At 50.9% G+C, this 13,054-nt stretch overlaps 5 protein-coding genes across 5 annotated transcripts; 2 read left to right on the top strand and 3 right to left on the bottom strand.

Annotated features, from left to right (window-relative positions):
* Window positions 1-738: 738 nt before the first annotated feature.
* VC83_02822 (uncharacterized protein) lies at window positions 739-1,822 on the top strand (the record flags this gene model as incomplete). Its single annotated transcript, XM_024466476.1, has 3 exons — window positions 739-990; window positions 1,039-1,518; window positions 1,571-1,822. The coding sequence occupies exons 1-3, from the start codon at window positions 907-909 to the stop codon at window positions 1,820-1,822; spliced, it is 816 nt and encodes a 271-aa protein (XP_024325575.1). The 5' UTR covers window positions 739-906.
* VC83_02823 (uncharacterized protein) lies at window positions 1,496-3,446 on the bottom strand. Its single transcript, XM_024466477.1, has 2 exons — window positions 1,698-3,446; window positions 1,496-1,626 (listed from the first exon to the last, which is right to left on the bottom strand). Exon 1 carries the CDS (start codon window positions 3,331-3,333, stop codon window positions 1,939-1,941), a length of 1,395 nt encoding a protein of 464 aa, XP_024325574.1. The 5' UTR covers window positions 3,334-3,446; the 3' UTR covers window positions 1,496-1,626; window positions 1,698-1,938.
* A 1,028-nt stretch (window positions 3,447-4,474) lies between these two features.
* VC83_02824 (uncharacterized protein) lies at window positions 4,475-5,200 on the bottom strand (the record flags this gene model as incomplete). Its single annotated transcript, XM_024466478.1, has 2 exons — window positions 4,475-4,803; window positions 4,867-5,200. The coding sequence occupies 2 exons, from the start codon at window positions 5,198-5,200 to the stop codon at window positions 4,475-4,477; spliced, it is 663 nt and encodes a 220-aa protein (XP_024325577.1).
* Window positions 5,201-5,422: 222 nt separating this feature from the next.
* Window positions 5,423-5,824, top strand: VC83_02825 (uncharacterized protein; the record flags this gene model as incomplete). The annotated part of the gene is made up of 1 exon (XM_024466479.1): window positions 5,423-5,824. One exon carries the CDS (start codon window positions 5,423-5,425, stop codon window positions 5,822-5,824), a length of 402 nt encoding a protein of 133 aa, XP_024325576.1.
* A 404-nt stretch (window positions 5,825-6,228) lies between these two features.
* VC83_02826 (uncharacterized protein) lies at window positions 6,229-7,263 on the bottom strand (the record flags this gene model as incomplete). Its single annotated transcript, XM_024466480.1, has 2 exons — window positions 6,229-6,921; window positions 6,979-7,263. 2 exons carry the CDS (start codon window positions 7,261-7,263, stop codon window positions 6,229-6,231), a joined length of 978 nt encoding a protein of 325 aa, XP_024325579.1.
* Window positions 7,264-13,054: the final 5,791 nt, after the last annotated feature.

Here is a 13,054-nt window from a genome sequence, read left to right on the forward strand (position 1 = left end):
GCTATTGATTCGGACTTGGAACGGCAAGTTGAGTTGTATGCTGCGCAGGTTAGAGATGCAATATTTCAGTGAAGTCGGGAGCGCGACGGCGAAACAGATGGAAAGAAACTCTGTGGAGATTTGGACCTGCCAGGTGACAAGATGACGATGGCGAGATGTTGTTGCCTCTATCCTATCAGCCTCGCTTATGTCATCAGACGGTCACGAGGCGCGCCGGTGATCGATACCAGGAGCTTTATGAAAGCTTGATCTCCTGCCAATAGAGTGTTCGATGACGGGCGGTAATGCCTGATGCGAAGAGCTCAATAGTTTGGCCGTTAATAATGCTACCAAGATCCTGCATCTCAAGCCTGAAGCTGTGGCCTGTTGCGGGAGCTCTAAGGTGAATCTTTTCCTATTATTGATTGCAGGGTGACAAGAACCACAGAACTGTTTCTCAACACCAAGCGAATGTATATCTCGTAAGAGAATTACAAGAAAGAAACATGTTGATAAATATCATCAGGTCCGATGATATATGTTGGCGCGACTTGCTGAGTGTGAATAATATTGCCCGGGGATTATCTGGTGAAGTGGATGTGTATGGAATTTGGAGTATAAGCCACTTCATGGATTTCATTGCATGGTATCACAATGTTTTCAATCGTCTTGTTTTGCAGTGGAAATTAAATGTGAATTTGTATTGAAATTCGAGCGGCTTATTTTCCCTCCAGCGTTTTGTTGCTAGGACGATTTTGTCACATTTACCTAGTCTCGATGGTGAACTACACCCAGTACCACCTCTTCAAGTGAATTCTGACTGTGAGATTGTTATGTGCTGACTCCACTCTCCTTTATGATTGGGAGAAACCACATCTCCGGGTTTACTCTCTTTACTCGAGGTTTCCTGAAAGACAGCTATCAAGTATGGAATCTCTCCATGCTCAAGATGAAGCAGCCCACTCAATCGAGATCCTCCGCCAAGCCAGTTCATTCTTGGAGCAAGTCAAGGTAACAGATTTCATCGGAGAGGAAGTCAAGAGGTTAATTGGTGGTTAGATGAACTACGAGAACAAACCAGAGGTGTATAAAGAACTGTTACGTCTGCTCAAGTCATACTCAGCTGGAAGAGATGAGGCCCACCAACATATCAGCGCCCAAGTGAAGGCCTTGTTCCGTGGAACTGCACTTCGACTTCCACAAGTCCGAAATGTCTTAATTAAAACTATTCGAAGGGGGGAAGGAACGCCATACGCTGCAGCTCTGGTCAACTCTGCCATCAATCGTGTAGCCAAAGTCACAGTCGGAAGCACAGCAGCCGAAGATTCTGAGGAGGATAGAATAGAAGAGAATGCCATGAAAACCATGTCAGCGGCCAAAAACCTCCCAGGCTTCAGTGTTGATGCGGGCCTACTTGAAGGCTTTCGTCAACTGTTGCCAGCAAATGTTTATCCAACGGTTGCGGGACGCACCATGGCAACTGGAGGGGCATCTCGGTTCCACAAGGAAGAAGGGAGGCGGTACATGGAGTTTCTCAAGGTATGTTTTTGTTTTCTCCACATTCAACGCTGGTCATTCTGACGATTTACAGATCTATTTCAGCGACAGACCAGATGTCTATGAAAGATACGACGTGGCCATTGAGGACTTTGAGAGAACGAGGATTAGGGCAAATCGCCGCCTGTATGTTAAAGCCAGGATTTTGCTCCAGGACTCACCAAAGCTCTTTGAAGGGTTTCAGAATTTCATGCCTGAAAATGGAAAGGGCGAACTCTATCGGACATCGGCTGGGAAGCTTCGGTGGTGGCACTACCATGCTGACCACGTCACCTATGAAAAATAGCCGGACAGCTTGGTTTATAAGTCCTGATGGTACCTGTACATTTCGGTGGCGTTGATTTGATCGTCTAAAAATATAATGCATGCCAGATCCAACTATTATACAGTCCTTACCCTTCTCTAATACCAATTAGGGTCGTCATGTGAATGCCGTTCTGCTCTCGGGTTGAGGTTTAGTATCCTCTGCCCTGGAATATGTTCTTTGGTGAAATGCGCCTCGAACATGCCCGATATTGCCCTTCTCCCAATCTCCCCAAACGAATCGTATTCTCCCAGCTCTCCATTACAAGCAGCCCACTCGGGTGACGTCGGCGTTAAGCCGTCCCCAAGGTCGCACCAACGCGTCACTAAGATCGCGCGCTTGAACGAGTTTGTCGGCCGGTCCTCCATATTTTTTAGCTCGATAAGGTACTCGCTTGGGCAGTCTGGACATCGCCTCATCGGTCTGCATGATTCACACAGTGTCACAATTGACCGAGGGTCGTAGTGGCGGTGGTGTAGTCTGTCCTTAACTTTCTGACCCATCGAATCGGGCGGTTTTGGTATATGGCTGAGAGCGCACTTACAAAGCTCCATCAACATGCCGTCTCTCCAATGGGCGCAGGTCGAAAAGTATGGGCTATAGTCATCGCGCGAAAAGAGTAGAAGCCGCACTTCGCTCTGGGTAAGTCCGGACTCCGCGTAGCAATAACTGCTCACTCGCATGTGCAGATGGCCGTTAATAATGGCAAATTGGCTCTGGTGGGACCAATGGTCCTCCTTCCACCGCCGCACCAAAGATTCCACGGGGATTCCGTACGCCGGTCCGTATCGTTTAGCCTTCGTGACGAGTTGGACAAATGAGAAGGGGAGGTTGCGGCGAGGAGTGATGCGGGTGCGAGGGAACGGAAGATCGAAGGCCTTGGGGCACTTATATAGAGGGTTGTGTGCCGCTGCCGGCTTGAGAGTCTCGTTGCCATGGTGTATGCGGTAGTGGTAGGAAGCGCATAAGAAACACAAAAGGTGGTTTGGGAGGTATCCGTCCATGGTGAGGAGGAACTGAATCTTGTATTGATGGTTTTCCGGGTGGTATAGCGCTTGCCATGGTCGTAAGCCGAGGCGCCAAAGTAGTCCTTTGGTAGTAAATGCTAGACTAGCCGCTTCAAATGGCGTTAGATATTCGAGAACTGCATCCCAAATGGGCAACGGTATCTTCGATAGAATGTGGTCTTTAGGGTGGCACGCAATACCCGTGGCCCTTGAAAGCTGCTGTTCATCGTACACCTCATCGTCATAAACTAAACTATGCAGCAGTGCCGTGTTATCCTGTCTCTCGCCTAACTGGCTATCAATCATGGCCTCCTTGTGATATATAGGTGATGGGCTCCGTATTTCATATTGAGGTGCGCCCGAGGCTTCCGCTAGCGTATTCACAGACGCGGTAGGTCTTGGACATTTCTGGAGTTTAGATGAAGCCTTGGGACGAAAGGCCTTTACTAATCGGGTTCCGAAACCGCTACCCTCTCCAGGTGCCATATTACGGAGTTGCTGGTTCAAAATTTGTTGAAGGTATTCGCATAGACGTCATCCCAATGCCGGTAGTCCGTCCCTACGCTAAATTTTATCTAATCTGGGGTAACCAGATAAGCTACTAACGGTTAATCTAAAAATAGATATGCGAAGGTAGTAAAACAATCACTTCGATCGAGCGGTTTCATACTTCCTAAAAGTTCAGTTGTTTAATATATATGTATATGAAAGTGCACGGTCAATGCTATAGCCTCGACCCGGCTTCGTGCATTTGCGATTTGGTAAAGTCGAAGGCTGGCACTGGCGTCGTTGCCTAAAGGTTTGTGGGAGAATATTGGAATATCCTTCTTATTTTTGCGTGATTGCTCGGCTATTTCGACTATTTGTTGCAATATGTGCATGCACTTGGGTTCACTTAGTTAGCCATTACCACGGTATTCAGGTGACGTGATATGAAAAAATATGAAATATGATTAAGATTGGACAAATGTTTTGGAGGGTTATGGAATTTCAGGTTGCATAGAATGACATTGCTAACTTTCTTGATTCGGAAGCCACCATCCGTCAAACCTGTGAATGAATAAGTAACGGTATACACACACACATGTGTAGATAAGATTGTCATTGATAAATGAACTATCTCATCGGTTTTATTTCTTTCCATCTATACCGCTCCTGCTCCGCCTCAAACTCGATTTGCATGTCCGCATCAAGTGCGTTTAAAGCCAGATTTGCACAGCTAGTTTCATGCCAGACTCGGAAGAGAAGCCCTCAGTTATATAGTCATTAGAATCAGGAAAACATGGCCCATTATTTTTGGCTTACGTACATATTTAGCAAGAGATAGTGGTGTACGAGCAGCCACCGCTGTTGCAGCTCTAACACGATTTTTTGCCATTGTTGCATGTGGTACAGCCGTCTGATCGCTTCTCTAACTCTTAATCTAGTGGGTGGTTGCTTGAATAAACGGGTAAAACTCACCACCGTCGCTGCGGCGCAATTAAAGCCCGGCTTAGACAGTGTAACCTAATCCGCGTCAGCGACTGCCACCTAGAACTCCTCGGTACAAGAGGGTTTTCACGGCGGCGATCATAAATCACCGATTTCGGATTTATCCAACTTTTGAGTCGGTCGTGATGGAGGATCGCTACATGCTGCCATGTTCTCCATGGCTCCTGTGCGAGGACCGGCCTGTCCGGCCGAACCCAACGAACTTGTTTGCGGAGATCACCGACGCGCCATCTGGAATCCCGAGGACCTCCGGTGATGTGCTTGCGGCTGATAACTCCAAAACTTCCAGAGGCAAAAGCTTATGTTTCACGGTGGGTAGGGGACCCCGGTTCGTGTGGAGGGTGTAGGGTATTGGCCAGGAAGCTGGGTTAGGTGCGAGAGGCGAGTAATCGTCGTTGTTGGTTATCCGGTCAAAATATATGAACAGAGCTGCTGGTTGCTCTGAGTTATACCAGATATGGAAGTCTTGATATCAATCTTGCCACTTTGGCGCGGTCAAAGTGCAAAGAAACTGGTGAACAACAAGACAAGCCGTCTGCCGCCTGGACAGCTCGACTTGGGGGCTTTTGGGGGAGAGAATCGTTAGGCTATGCTCTGGGAAGAGTGATGGCATTTCTAGCGCAAGTCTGACAAGCGCAGGCCATGTCTGTGTATAGAAATCGTCCTTCAGACCCTTCATAAAATCTCGGAGAAAGCCATAGTCCGTATCGATCTTCTGTCTCAGTGAAATTGAGATGGATTCAAGTAGATCAATGACACCTCTTGGGCTGTTGACTTCTTCACCCATAAGCGCATTAAACAACTCCCAGAATGGCACCTGTAGCTCGTATGAATCGAGGAGAGAGAACAGGAGGAGACGCATGTAGGCGCATCACCAGAGTGCTGCCCTGCAGTTCTTGTAACTCCAACCCTGGAAGATAACCTGGCCCTCATAGTCGTGGGCCCTGAGGCAATGATTACTATTGCGGGTTGGCCGCGACGCTCGATGCGCAGAAGTGCTCCTGCCGAATGAATGGTGGCTCCGCGGTCCATCACCGCAAATGGGCCAAGCGCAATACTGTTTGTTGATGCTTTGGAGCTCGACATGGCTGACAGGAGAGGCGGCTTACCTGATGTGCTTCCTGGAAATGTGGAAAGAAAACTGCGCAAGGCCTATACTGGGTTCCGGGCAAGCCATATAACTCGTGAGGGTAGCCCGAGAGAGCCATTCTCGGTGATATACACTGGCTTCTGGGGTTGCCGCACATTTGGTGGTAATCCGGATATCAAAGCCTTGATACAGTGGTGCGCCGCATCTCTTGCTGGTAGCTCAATGAAGTTCATATGCTCAACTTCAGAACAGCATGCATTTGCAGTTAATTTACGAAGCTTCATTGAGTACGCTTCTACCAATGGCATTAGAACGGACGAACTCCTGCGGATATTACTAGACCTGACGCCAGGTGACCTTGACGGCCTGCAACATCCCATAGAGCATGTCCTCTAATTTCTAAGAAGGTCTCATGGTTAATATACACTATAGGTACAATAATGTCTCTTATATCGTATCTTGGTTTCAAATTTCTAAGCCATTTACATGTCTACACGTTGTGTCACGGTGGCTACGTTTCACAGCCAAGATCCGCGTAAATATCTGCCCATCATGAGTTAGAAGCGGTCGTACACAGATGTGGGGTAACACAAGGACACCAGGTCTGAGTTAGATCCAACTGAGACACGCAAATCATCCAAGTATTTTCGAGGTCAGTTAAAAATCGCCATTTGGAATTGCCATTTGCTCAACATCGTTTATTTGTAATGTATCTTGGCAATATTGAGTCAAGAGGGTTCTATACCACTACGGGTAGATCCCCAGATACCCCTCATTGGGAGGCCAGTCTTCTCAGAACTTCACCCCCCCCGTTTAGATAGCAGATACTCGTAATCCGGCATGGCCAACTCAACAAAACGCAGCAGCTTCTGTGCCACATGAGAACCAAATTCGTCTTCCCACTTCACAAATTCCTGCTGGATGTCGATGTCCTTGGAAATCTTTGACATGTCAACGCCAGTGGATTTCTGGATAGTGGAGAACCACGGAACCAGCTCCGTCTTCGCAGCCTGCCACTCGAAGCTAAGCTGCCGCGGGTCGAGCTGGAACTGGTGGCATAGACGCTCTAGAGCAGCGCGGTCGGACATTGTGTCGTCCGCGTCGATCACAGCTGGCTTGCGATGCTGGTTCAGTGGAGAGCTTGACGTGGTCTTTGACCATGTGTTCAGATACCAGTCGTAAAGGATGCGAGACCAACGAAAGGAGACTTCCACTGGAAAGTCGGAATCGTCAATGTCTGCGCCCAAGCCACTCGTACTGATTTTGTACCAGGAGGGAAATACCAGCGCCGGGTGGCGAATCAAGAAAACGGGTGAAACCGAGAGCATGAAGTCGTCGGGAAGTAATGTCGGGTTAGTTGAAATTCTCACCTCAGCATCATTCGGCTCCAGCTGGGGAGTGGCGCAAGGTGGTCGAGGGGCTTCGAGGTTGCTGTCAATTACCGACGGCTTAAGAAATACGCAAATATGCTCTTTCACAAATGCTACCTTGTCCTTATCACTAAAATAAGCACCGCTCCTGGGAAACTCTTGAGAAACGAGGAAGCTCACCTGCTCACTAGCTTTGCGAATGTCGTCCTCGAGCTTCTTGAAGGCCTCGTGATATGACCTTGATACTCCGGTCTTCTCTTGGAATGCGGTTCGGGCCGCCTCGATTTCCGGGCTTTTGCGACTGCACTGTGATTCTATCCCAAAGAAGAACACGTCTAGGAATGGATATTCGGCGGGGACAACATCGGGGTGGGATTTGAAAATCTTCATGAAGAGGTTTGATGCCGTGCGGGGGTGTGAGAGGATGAACGCAGGCTTACGGCCTTGTGGTGGTGTGATGGTCATATTTGATGATGTAGTGAGCGTCGTGAGAAAGGATCAAGTGAAGCTGAGGATAGAAAAGAAAACGAACTGAATATGATTATTTCTGATGCCTGGTTGGGGAAGGTGGGATATATTACGGATATAATATCATGTCGTGTCACGAGGCATTTTCTCCATCCGATCATATAAACGGATATCTGTCTTCTAGTCAAACATTCGTTTAGATGACTGAATGACAGCTGAAGCAAGGGTGAAATCCAGGTTCAGCTGCATGGTGGTGACCTACAGGGCGTTAATTGGATCTGTGACGTGGTACACTGCATACTTATACCTTCCAGATCTAGCTGACTCAACTCTGAGTCGTCGCTATTATTAATGCCTGTAATGGGCGCGACTATTAATACAAGTGGTATATATATAGCGTGTTACGCGGCTTGGTGTATTGTAGTCTTTTGGCTCGGCGACACATAAGTGTAACCAGGCACCGTTACAATTCCCTTAGCCCAATTATAGTATTCATAACTCAGGGATGTATCTCCATGCAATTTCCGTTTCATTCCCCGTCTCACGGGCTGCGATGTGGGCAAATTTTGCAGTACTGCCAGATCTTTTACGTGGATCAGCCCATATATGGCGGCGGTCGAAACGTACCTCCAAGTCGCAGGGAACCCACAGGTCTGTCTCACCGAAATATAATTCGGAGCCGGAGGCAGCCACAAAAAGACTACTCTCATGCTTGACCTACAACATAGTTCCTAGTTCTCTACACATTGGTGGAGCTCAAAAAACGACGCCATTGCTTGCGTATTGATCTTTTCCGGAATGCGTTCTGGGCGTTCGGGACGAGTGTGTGTATAGGCCAGGTGTAAAGTCGTAGGACCCAGGGTCACACGGGAGCTCAGGGAACCAGATCAGTAGGTAGGAAGTAGGATTCAATGCGTAACAATAGGTCTACGTATATACAGCGACTATTGACTGGAGGCCTCACTCCGAGCCTCCAGCCCCTTATATACAGGAACCCGTAGGCCCTAATTTACCGAGCCCGCCAGGTCCACTGTAAGAGCGTGACACCTCACGTGCCCTCACGTGAGGGCCGCCTTACAATTACCTCCCCCTTCTAGGGAATTGCCCCCAATTCCAGGCATAGAGATCAGGGCTGATTGCGCCCTTGTTTGGGCTTGTTTGGCTTGTTTGCTCGCGCGTAGGGTGGGTTGTTGTTATCGAACTCGCGCCTGTCAGGGGGGTCCCGTGACCCCCCTTGTTGTTGTGCCGCGGCCACCCCCAGTTGTTGTGGGCATCGCGCTTAACTCCCACTTCCTACCCAACTTCCTACTTTCCTCACACAACCTCACACCAAGTGCCCGCTCTTCTGGGTTCTTGGGTTCTTCCTTTTGATCCTCTTCCAAGGTTTGCTTCAAGGATTACTCCCTCTTCGCAAGGTATTTACCTCCCTTCCGTCCTTCGTCTTCAGGGACTGATCTGTGGATTAGTTCCGTCAATCATGGCTCCGCGCAAGCAGCCCAAGAAGACAGTGGCGCCTGTCACCACCCCTCTCAAGCGCTCTTCCGCCCAGATGTCTGGGTCTCCCGAGTTGGAGTCACCTGCCACCCCTACTCCCTTCGGTCCTGCTTCCGTTGCGTCCACCTCTCGCCCTCGCACCGTGCGTCCCTACCGATCACCTTCGGTTGAGGACGCTCCAGAGGAGGAGGAGGAGGTCGCTGCTCAGTTGGCCGCCAAGGAGATGCGTACGGCGCTGGGGTGGAAGCTTTCTGCGCGCCGCCCAGTTCCAGAGTCTGTTGGTCCCCTTCGCGCAGGCTCCCGCGACTGCTGCGTCAAGTGTTCAGTCACCTATTACAACTATCCTGGACAGATCTGCTGGGTCCCTGTTGGCTTGGACAAGTGCGGCGACTGTCTCCAAGGAAACCACCACTGCGTTCCGGTAGGCCTCCTTTTCCTTCTTAGTGGGATATGCTGACAACCAGGCAGGTCGGTCCTGATCAGAAGGATGCCCTCACTGCCCTGCAGCTCAAGTCCGACGCCTATTTGAACTGTTGCGCTGACGACGAGGACGCTGGGCTGGAACATAATTCGGTCGCCACCCGTGAGGCTCTGGCCTCCCTCCTCTTTGCCCAACGCGAGTTCACTACCGCTGATAAGGGCAAGGAGCCTCGCACCCTGAAGGTCAAGAATAAGGGTAAGAGAGCTGCTACGTCCTTCCACGAGGAACCTGTTGCGCCTCTCCCTGAGGCTGGGGGCCCCGTCGTCCGCAACCTCAACGACCCACGCCAAGCCCTTCTTCACCACGCTGAGACCCTTGCTGAGCTGGATCAGGCCAAAACCAAGGCTCTCAAGGCTGCTGCTGCTATGTTCCACGCCGCTACTGATGCGGCTCTAGACGCCTACCAGGTTGGCCTCAACGCCCACGTCGCCGCCCTGAAGTTTGTCGTAGGTTTGTGATTCCCATCCTTCCTGGACGTTTTGCTGACCCTGTGGGTAGCTCGAGTGAGGCCTGTCCTGCCCTCCGCGCCCTTGTCGGTAGGACCTATTCTCCTGCCTACGCCTGCGGATTACGATCGTGCTCTTTTTGAGCGTTTGTTTGTGCGTCCAGACCAGTGGCGCTTCAATCCACGCCCTGCCCCCGTCGTCGCCCCCTTGTCTGACGCGCGCATTTCTTCTAGGTCTGGGTCGGGGTCTGCTTCTGGGTCTGTGAGCCCTTCTCCTTCGGAACTTGACGCGTTGTTTTTTTCCCTTAGTTTAGGACAATACACTACATTGCCTTCTGCGTCTGTTCCTTGTGATATGCCTTGATTAACGGTAGTCCTACGTCAAGCTTTGGAACCCACTGATCGTCAGCTGCAGTGTAGCCTGCCCACCTAATCAGGTATTCCTCTCGGATTCCTCTACCCCTCCGCACAGTCCTGTGGTCTAGGACTGCCTCGACCTTGTATTCTTCTTCCCCATCCACGATCTCTGGATCTGGTGGAGGATCGGCCTTCTCAACGCCTTCCCGATACCTCTCGAGTAGGGAGACGTGGAACACGTCGTGAATCGCCTTATACCGTGGGGGAAGCCTCAATCGATACGCCTGTTTACCTATCCGCCCGGTGATCTCATACGGTCCGAGCCACCGGTGACCTAGCTTCCTACTTGGCTGGGTGGTTCTGATATTCTTGGCAGAAAGCCACACCCGTTCGCCGACCATGAACTGCATTGGCTTGTGGATCTTGTTATATCCTCGGACTTGGGCTTCCTTCGATCTCGCCCAGGCCTCTTCAAGCTCCTTTCGTAGGTCGAGGATCTTCTGGACTCGGTCTCTTGCAACCGGCACCTCCCTTCTCATGGGGTCGTCCTCGATCCCTTGCCGCAGGTCGATGTTGATACCGTATCGAGCCTGATTTGGCGACATCTGGATGGAATCGTGGAAGGCATTATTGTAGGTAAGCTCCGCGAAGTGAAGAAGTTCTACCCAATTGTCCTGGTGCTGATTGCAGTGTAGGCGTAGGTAGGCCTCAATATTCTGGTTCTGCCTTTCCGTCTGGCCGTCAGATTGAGGGTGGAAGGCAGTCGATAGGTTCCGCCGTACTTTGAGGTGGAAACAGAAGGCCGACCAGAAGTGGCACGTAAATACGCTGCCGCGGTCTGTAATTATTTCAGCAGGAATTCCAAAGTCCTTAACCCAATACTCAAGGAAGACCCGCCCCAACTCGGTGGCAGTAATGGTCTTCCGGCAGGGTATATATTTGGATACCTTGGTGTATCGGTCTACGATTACCAAAATGGAGTCTGAAGCCTTAGCTTGGTCTGCTCCTATACTAGGCGGCAGATCTGTGATGAAGTCCATACTTATGGACTCAAAGGGCTTAGTAGGCATTCTGAGGCCTTGCATTTCGCCGTAGGGTCTATGCCGTACCGGCTTGATCCGCTGGCACCGATCGCAGCCACGTACGTACTCCCTGGCTTCCTGGTCTAATCCAGGCCAGTAGTATTTCCGTCGGATCAGTTCCTGGGTCTTCTTATATCCGAAGTGCCCAGCCAAAGGGTCGTCGTGGCAAATCTTGAAGATTTCCATACGTACTGCCTGATTGGGAGGCACGTAGGCTGCTCCCTTGAAGCGTAGGATGCCTGCATCGTCTACTCTCCAACCTGAAGAGCCCTTCGCCCACGCCGGCCCTGCTTCTCTGGCCCTGTGAACAGCGAGCTCGTCAGCCGCTTGAAGGGTTTTGATCAGATCCGCTAAGGGTTCGGCCGTGGCACTGTAGGCGCTCTCTCCCTGAGCCATGGCTGCCACCATAACTCGAGGGACAACGAGACCTGGACTCTTGGTGTCCTTACTCTGGTCTTCGCCCAGTGTGGTGCCTACTTCTTGTAAGTCAGCCACTACCCGCCTCATCTGCAGGGCTTCTTCTCCTGCCTGTATGGCTTTCTGGAGCTTGTTTCGAAGGGTAGGAAGCATCACGTTCTGGCTACCCTTCTCTTCCTCATAGTCTGGTCTCCTAGACGGCCCATCTGCGGGGTTGGTCTTGCCAGCTCGATAGGATATTTGGAAGTCGTAGGCTGACAACGCCTGCGCCCACCGCGCCTGCCTTCTTGTGAGGGCGGTGGTTTCCATGAAGTATTTCAGGTTGTTGTGATCCGTCAGGACCTCGATTGGGTGTTGGCTACCCTCTAGGTAATGCCTCCACTGTTCGAAAGATCTCACGATCGCCAAGAGCTCTTGGTCGTGGACCTCATAGTTCAGCTCTGCTGGCTCCAGCTTTTTGCTGAAGAAGGCGACTGGGTGCCACCCACCCCTTCGTTCTGGGGTTTCTTCTACATATTGGGAAAGATTCCCTGCCAACCCGAAGCCGGAGGAGTCTGTCTCAAGTCTAATCTTACAGCTTGGATCGAAATGGACTAACATGGGAGCTGTGGTGAAGGCCTCCTTGAGGCGATCGAACGCGCCCTGCTGCATTGCTCCCCACACAAAGGGCCCGGTCTGTTTACCGGCCTTGGCCCCCTTCATAAGGCCAGTCAAGGGTGCCACAACAGAGGAGTACTGCTCTATGAAGCGTCGGTAAAAGTTGGCGAAGCCGAGAAACACCTGGACCTCTCGGTAGGTCTTGGGTGTAGGCCACTCAGCTATCGCAGCAACCCGGTCGCCTTCCATAGCCACTCCTTCTGTTGTGACGGTATATCCAAGGAAGCCTACCTGTTTGGTATTGAACTCGCACTTTGAGAGCTTTACATATAGGTTCGCCTCTCGTAGGCGACCTAGGACCTCCTGTACGTGGTGGGTATGTTCCTCCTCTTTAGAGGAATAAATAAGGATATCGTCGAGGTATACAACGCATATCGTATCAACGAGCCCTTCGAGGGTCTCGTTCATATAGGCCTGAAACGTGGCTGGCGCGTTGGCCAAGCCAAAAGGCATCACTTTGTACTCAAAGTGGCCGTAACGAGTGCGGAAGGCGGTCTTCCACTCGTCGCCTGGGCGGATCCGGATCCTGTGGTAGGCGTTCCTAATATCAAGCTTTGTGAAGACCTTTGCTCCTTGGAGCCGATCCAAGGTCTCTGTGATCAGCGGCAAGGGGTGCCTATTCTTTACGGTGATCTTATTCAGACCCCTATAATCCACGCAGAGGCGTAGACTGCCGTCCTTCTTCTGTACGAACAGTATGGGCGCGCCCGCTGGGCTTATGCTCCTCTGGATCCAACCCTTCCTTTCGCTTGATTGAAGGTATTCCCGGAGTGTGGCCAACTCCGTCTCAGATAGGTTGTATACCGGGCCGTAAGGCGGCTCTTGCATGCTGGTATCGATACCGTGGGTCTTCCT

Source organism: Pseudogymnoascus destructans (assembly GCF_001641265.1).
Source record: "Pseudogymnoascus destructans isolate 20631-21 unplaced genomic scaffold scaffold_7, whole genome shotgun sequence".
Taxonomy (NCBI): domain Eukaryota; kingdom Fungi; phylum Ascomycota; class Leotiomycetes; order Thelebolales; family Thelebolaceae; genus Pseudogymnoascus; species Pseudogymnoascus destructans.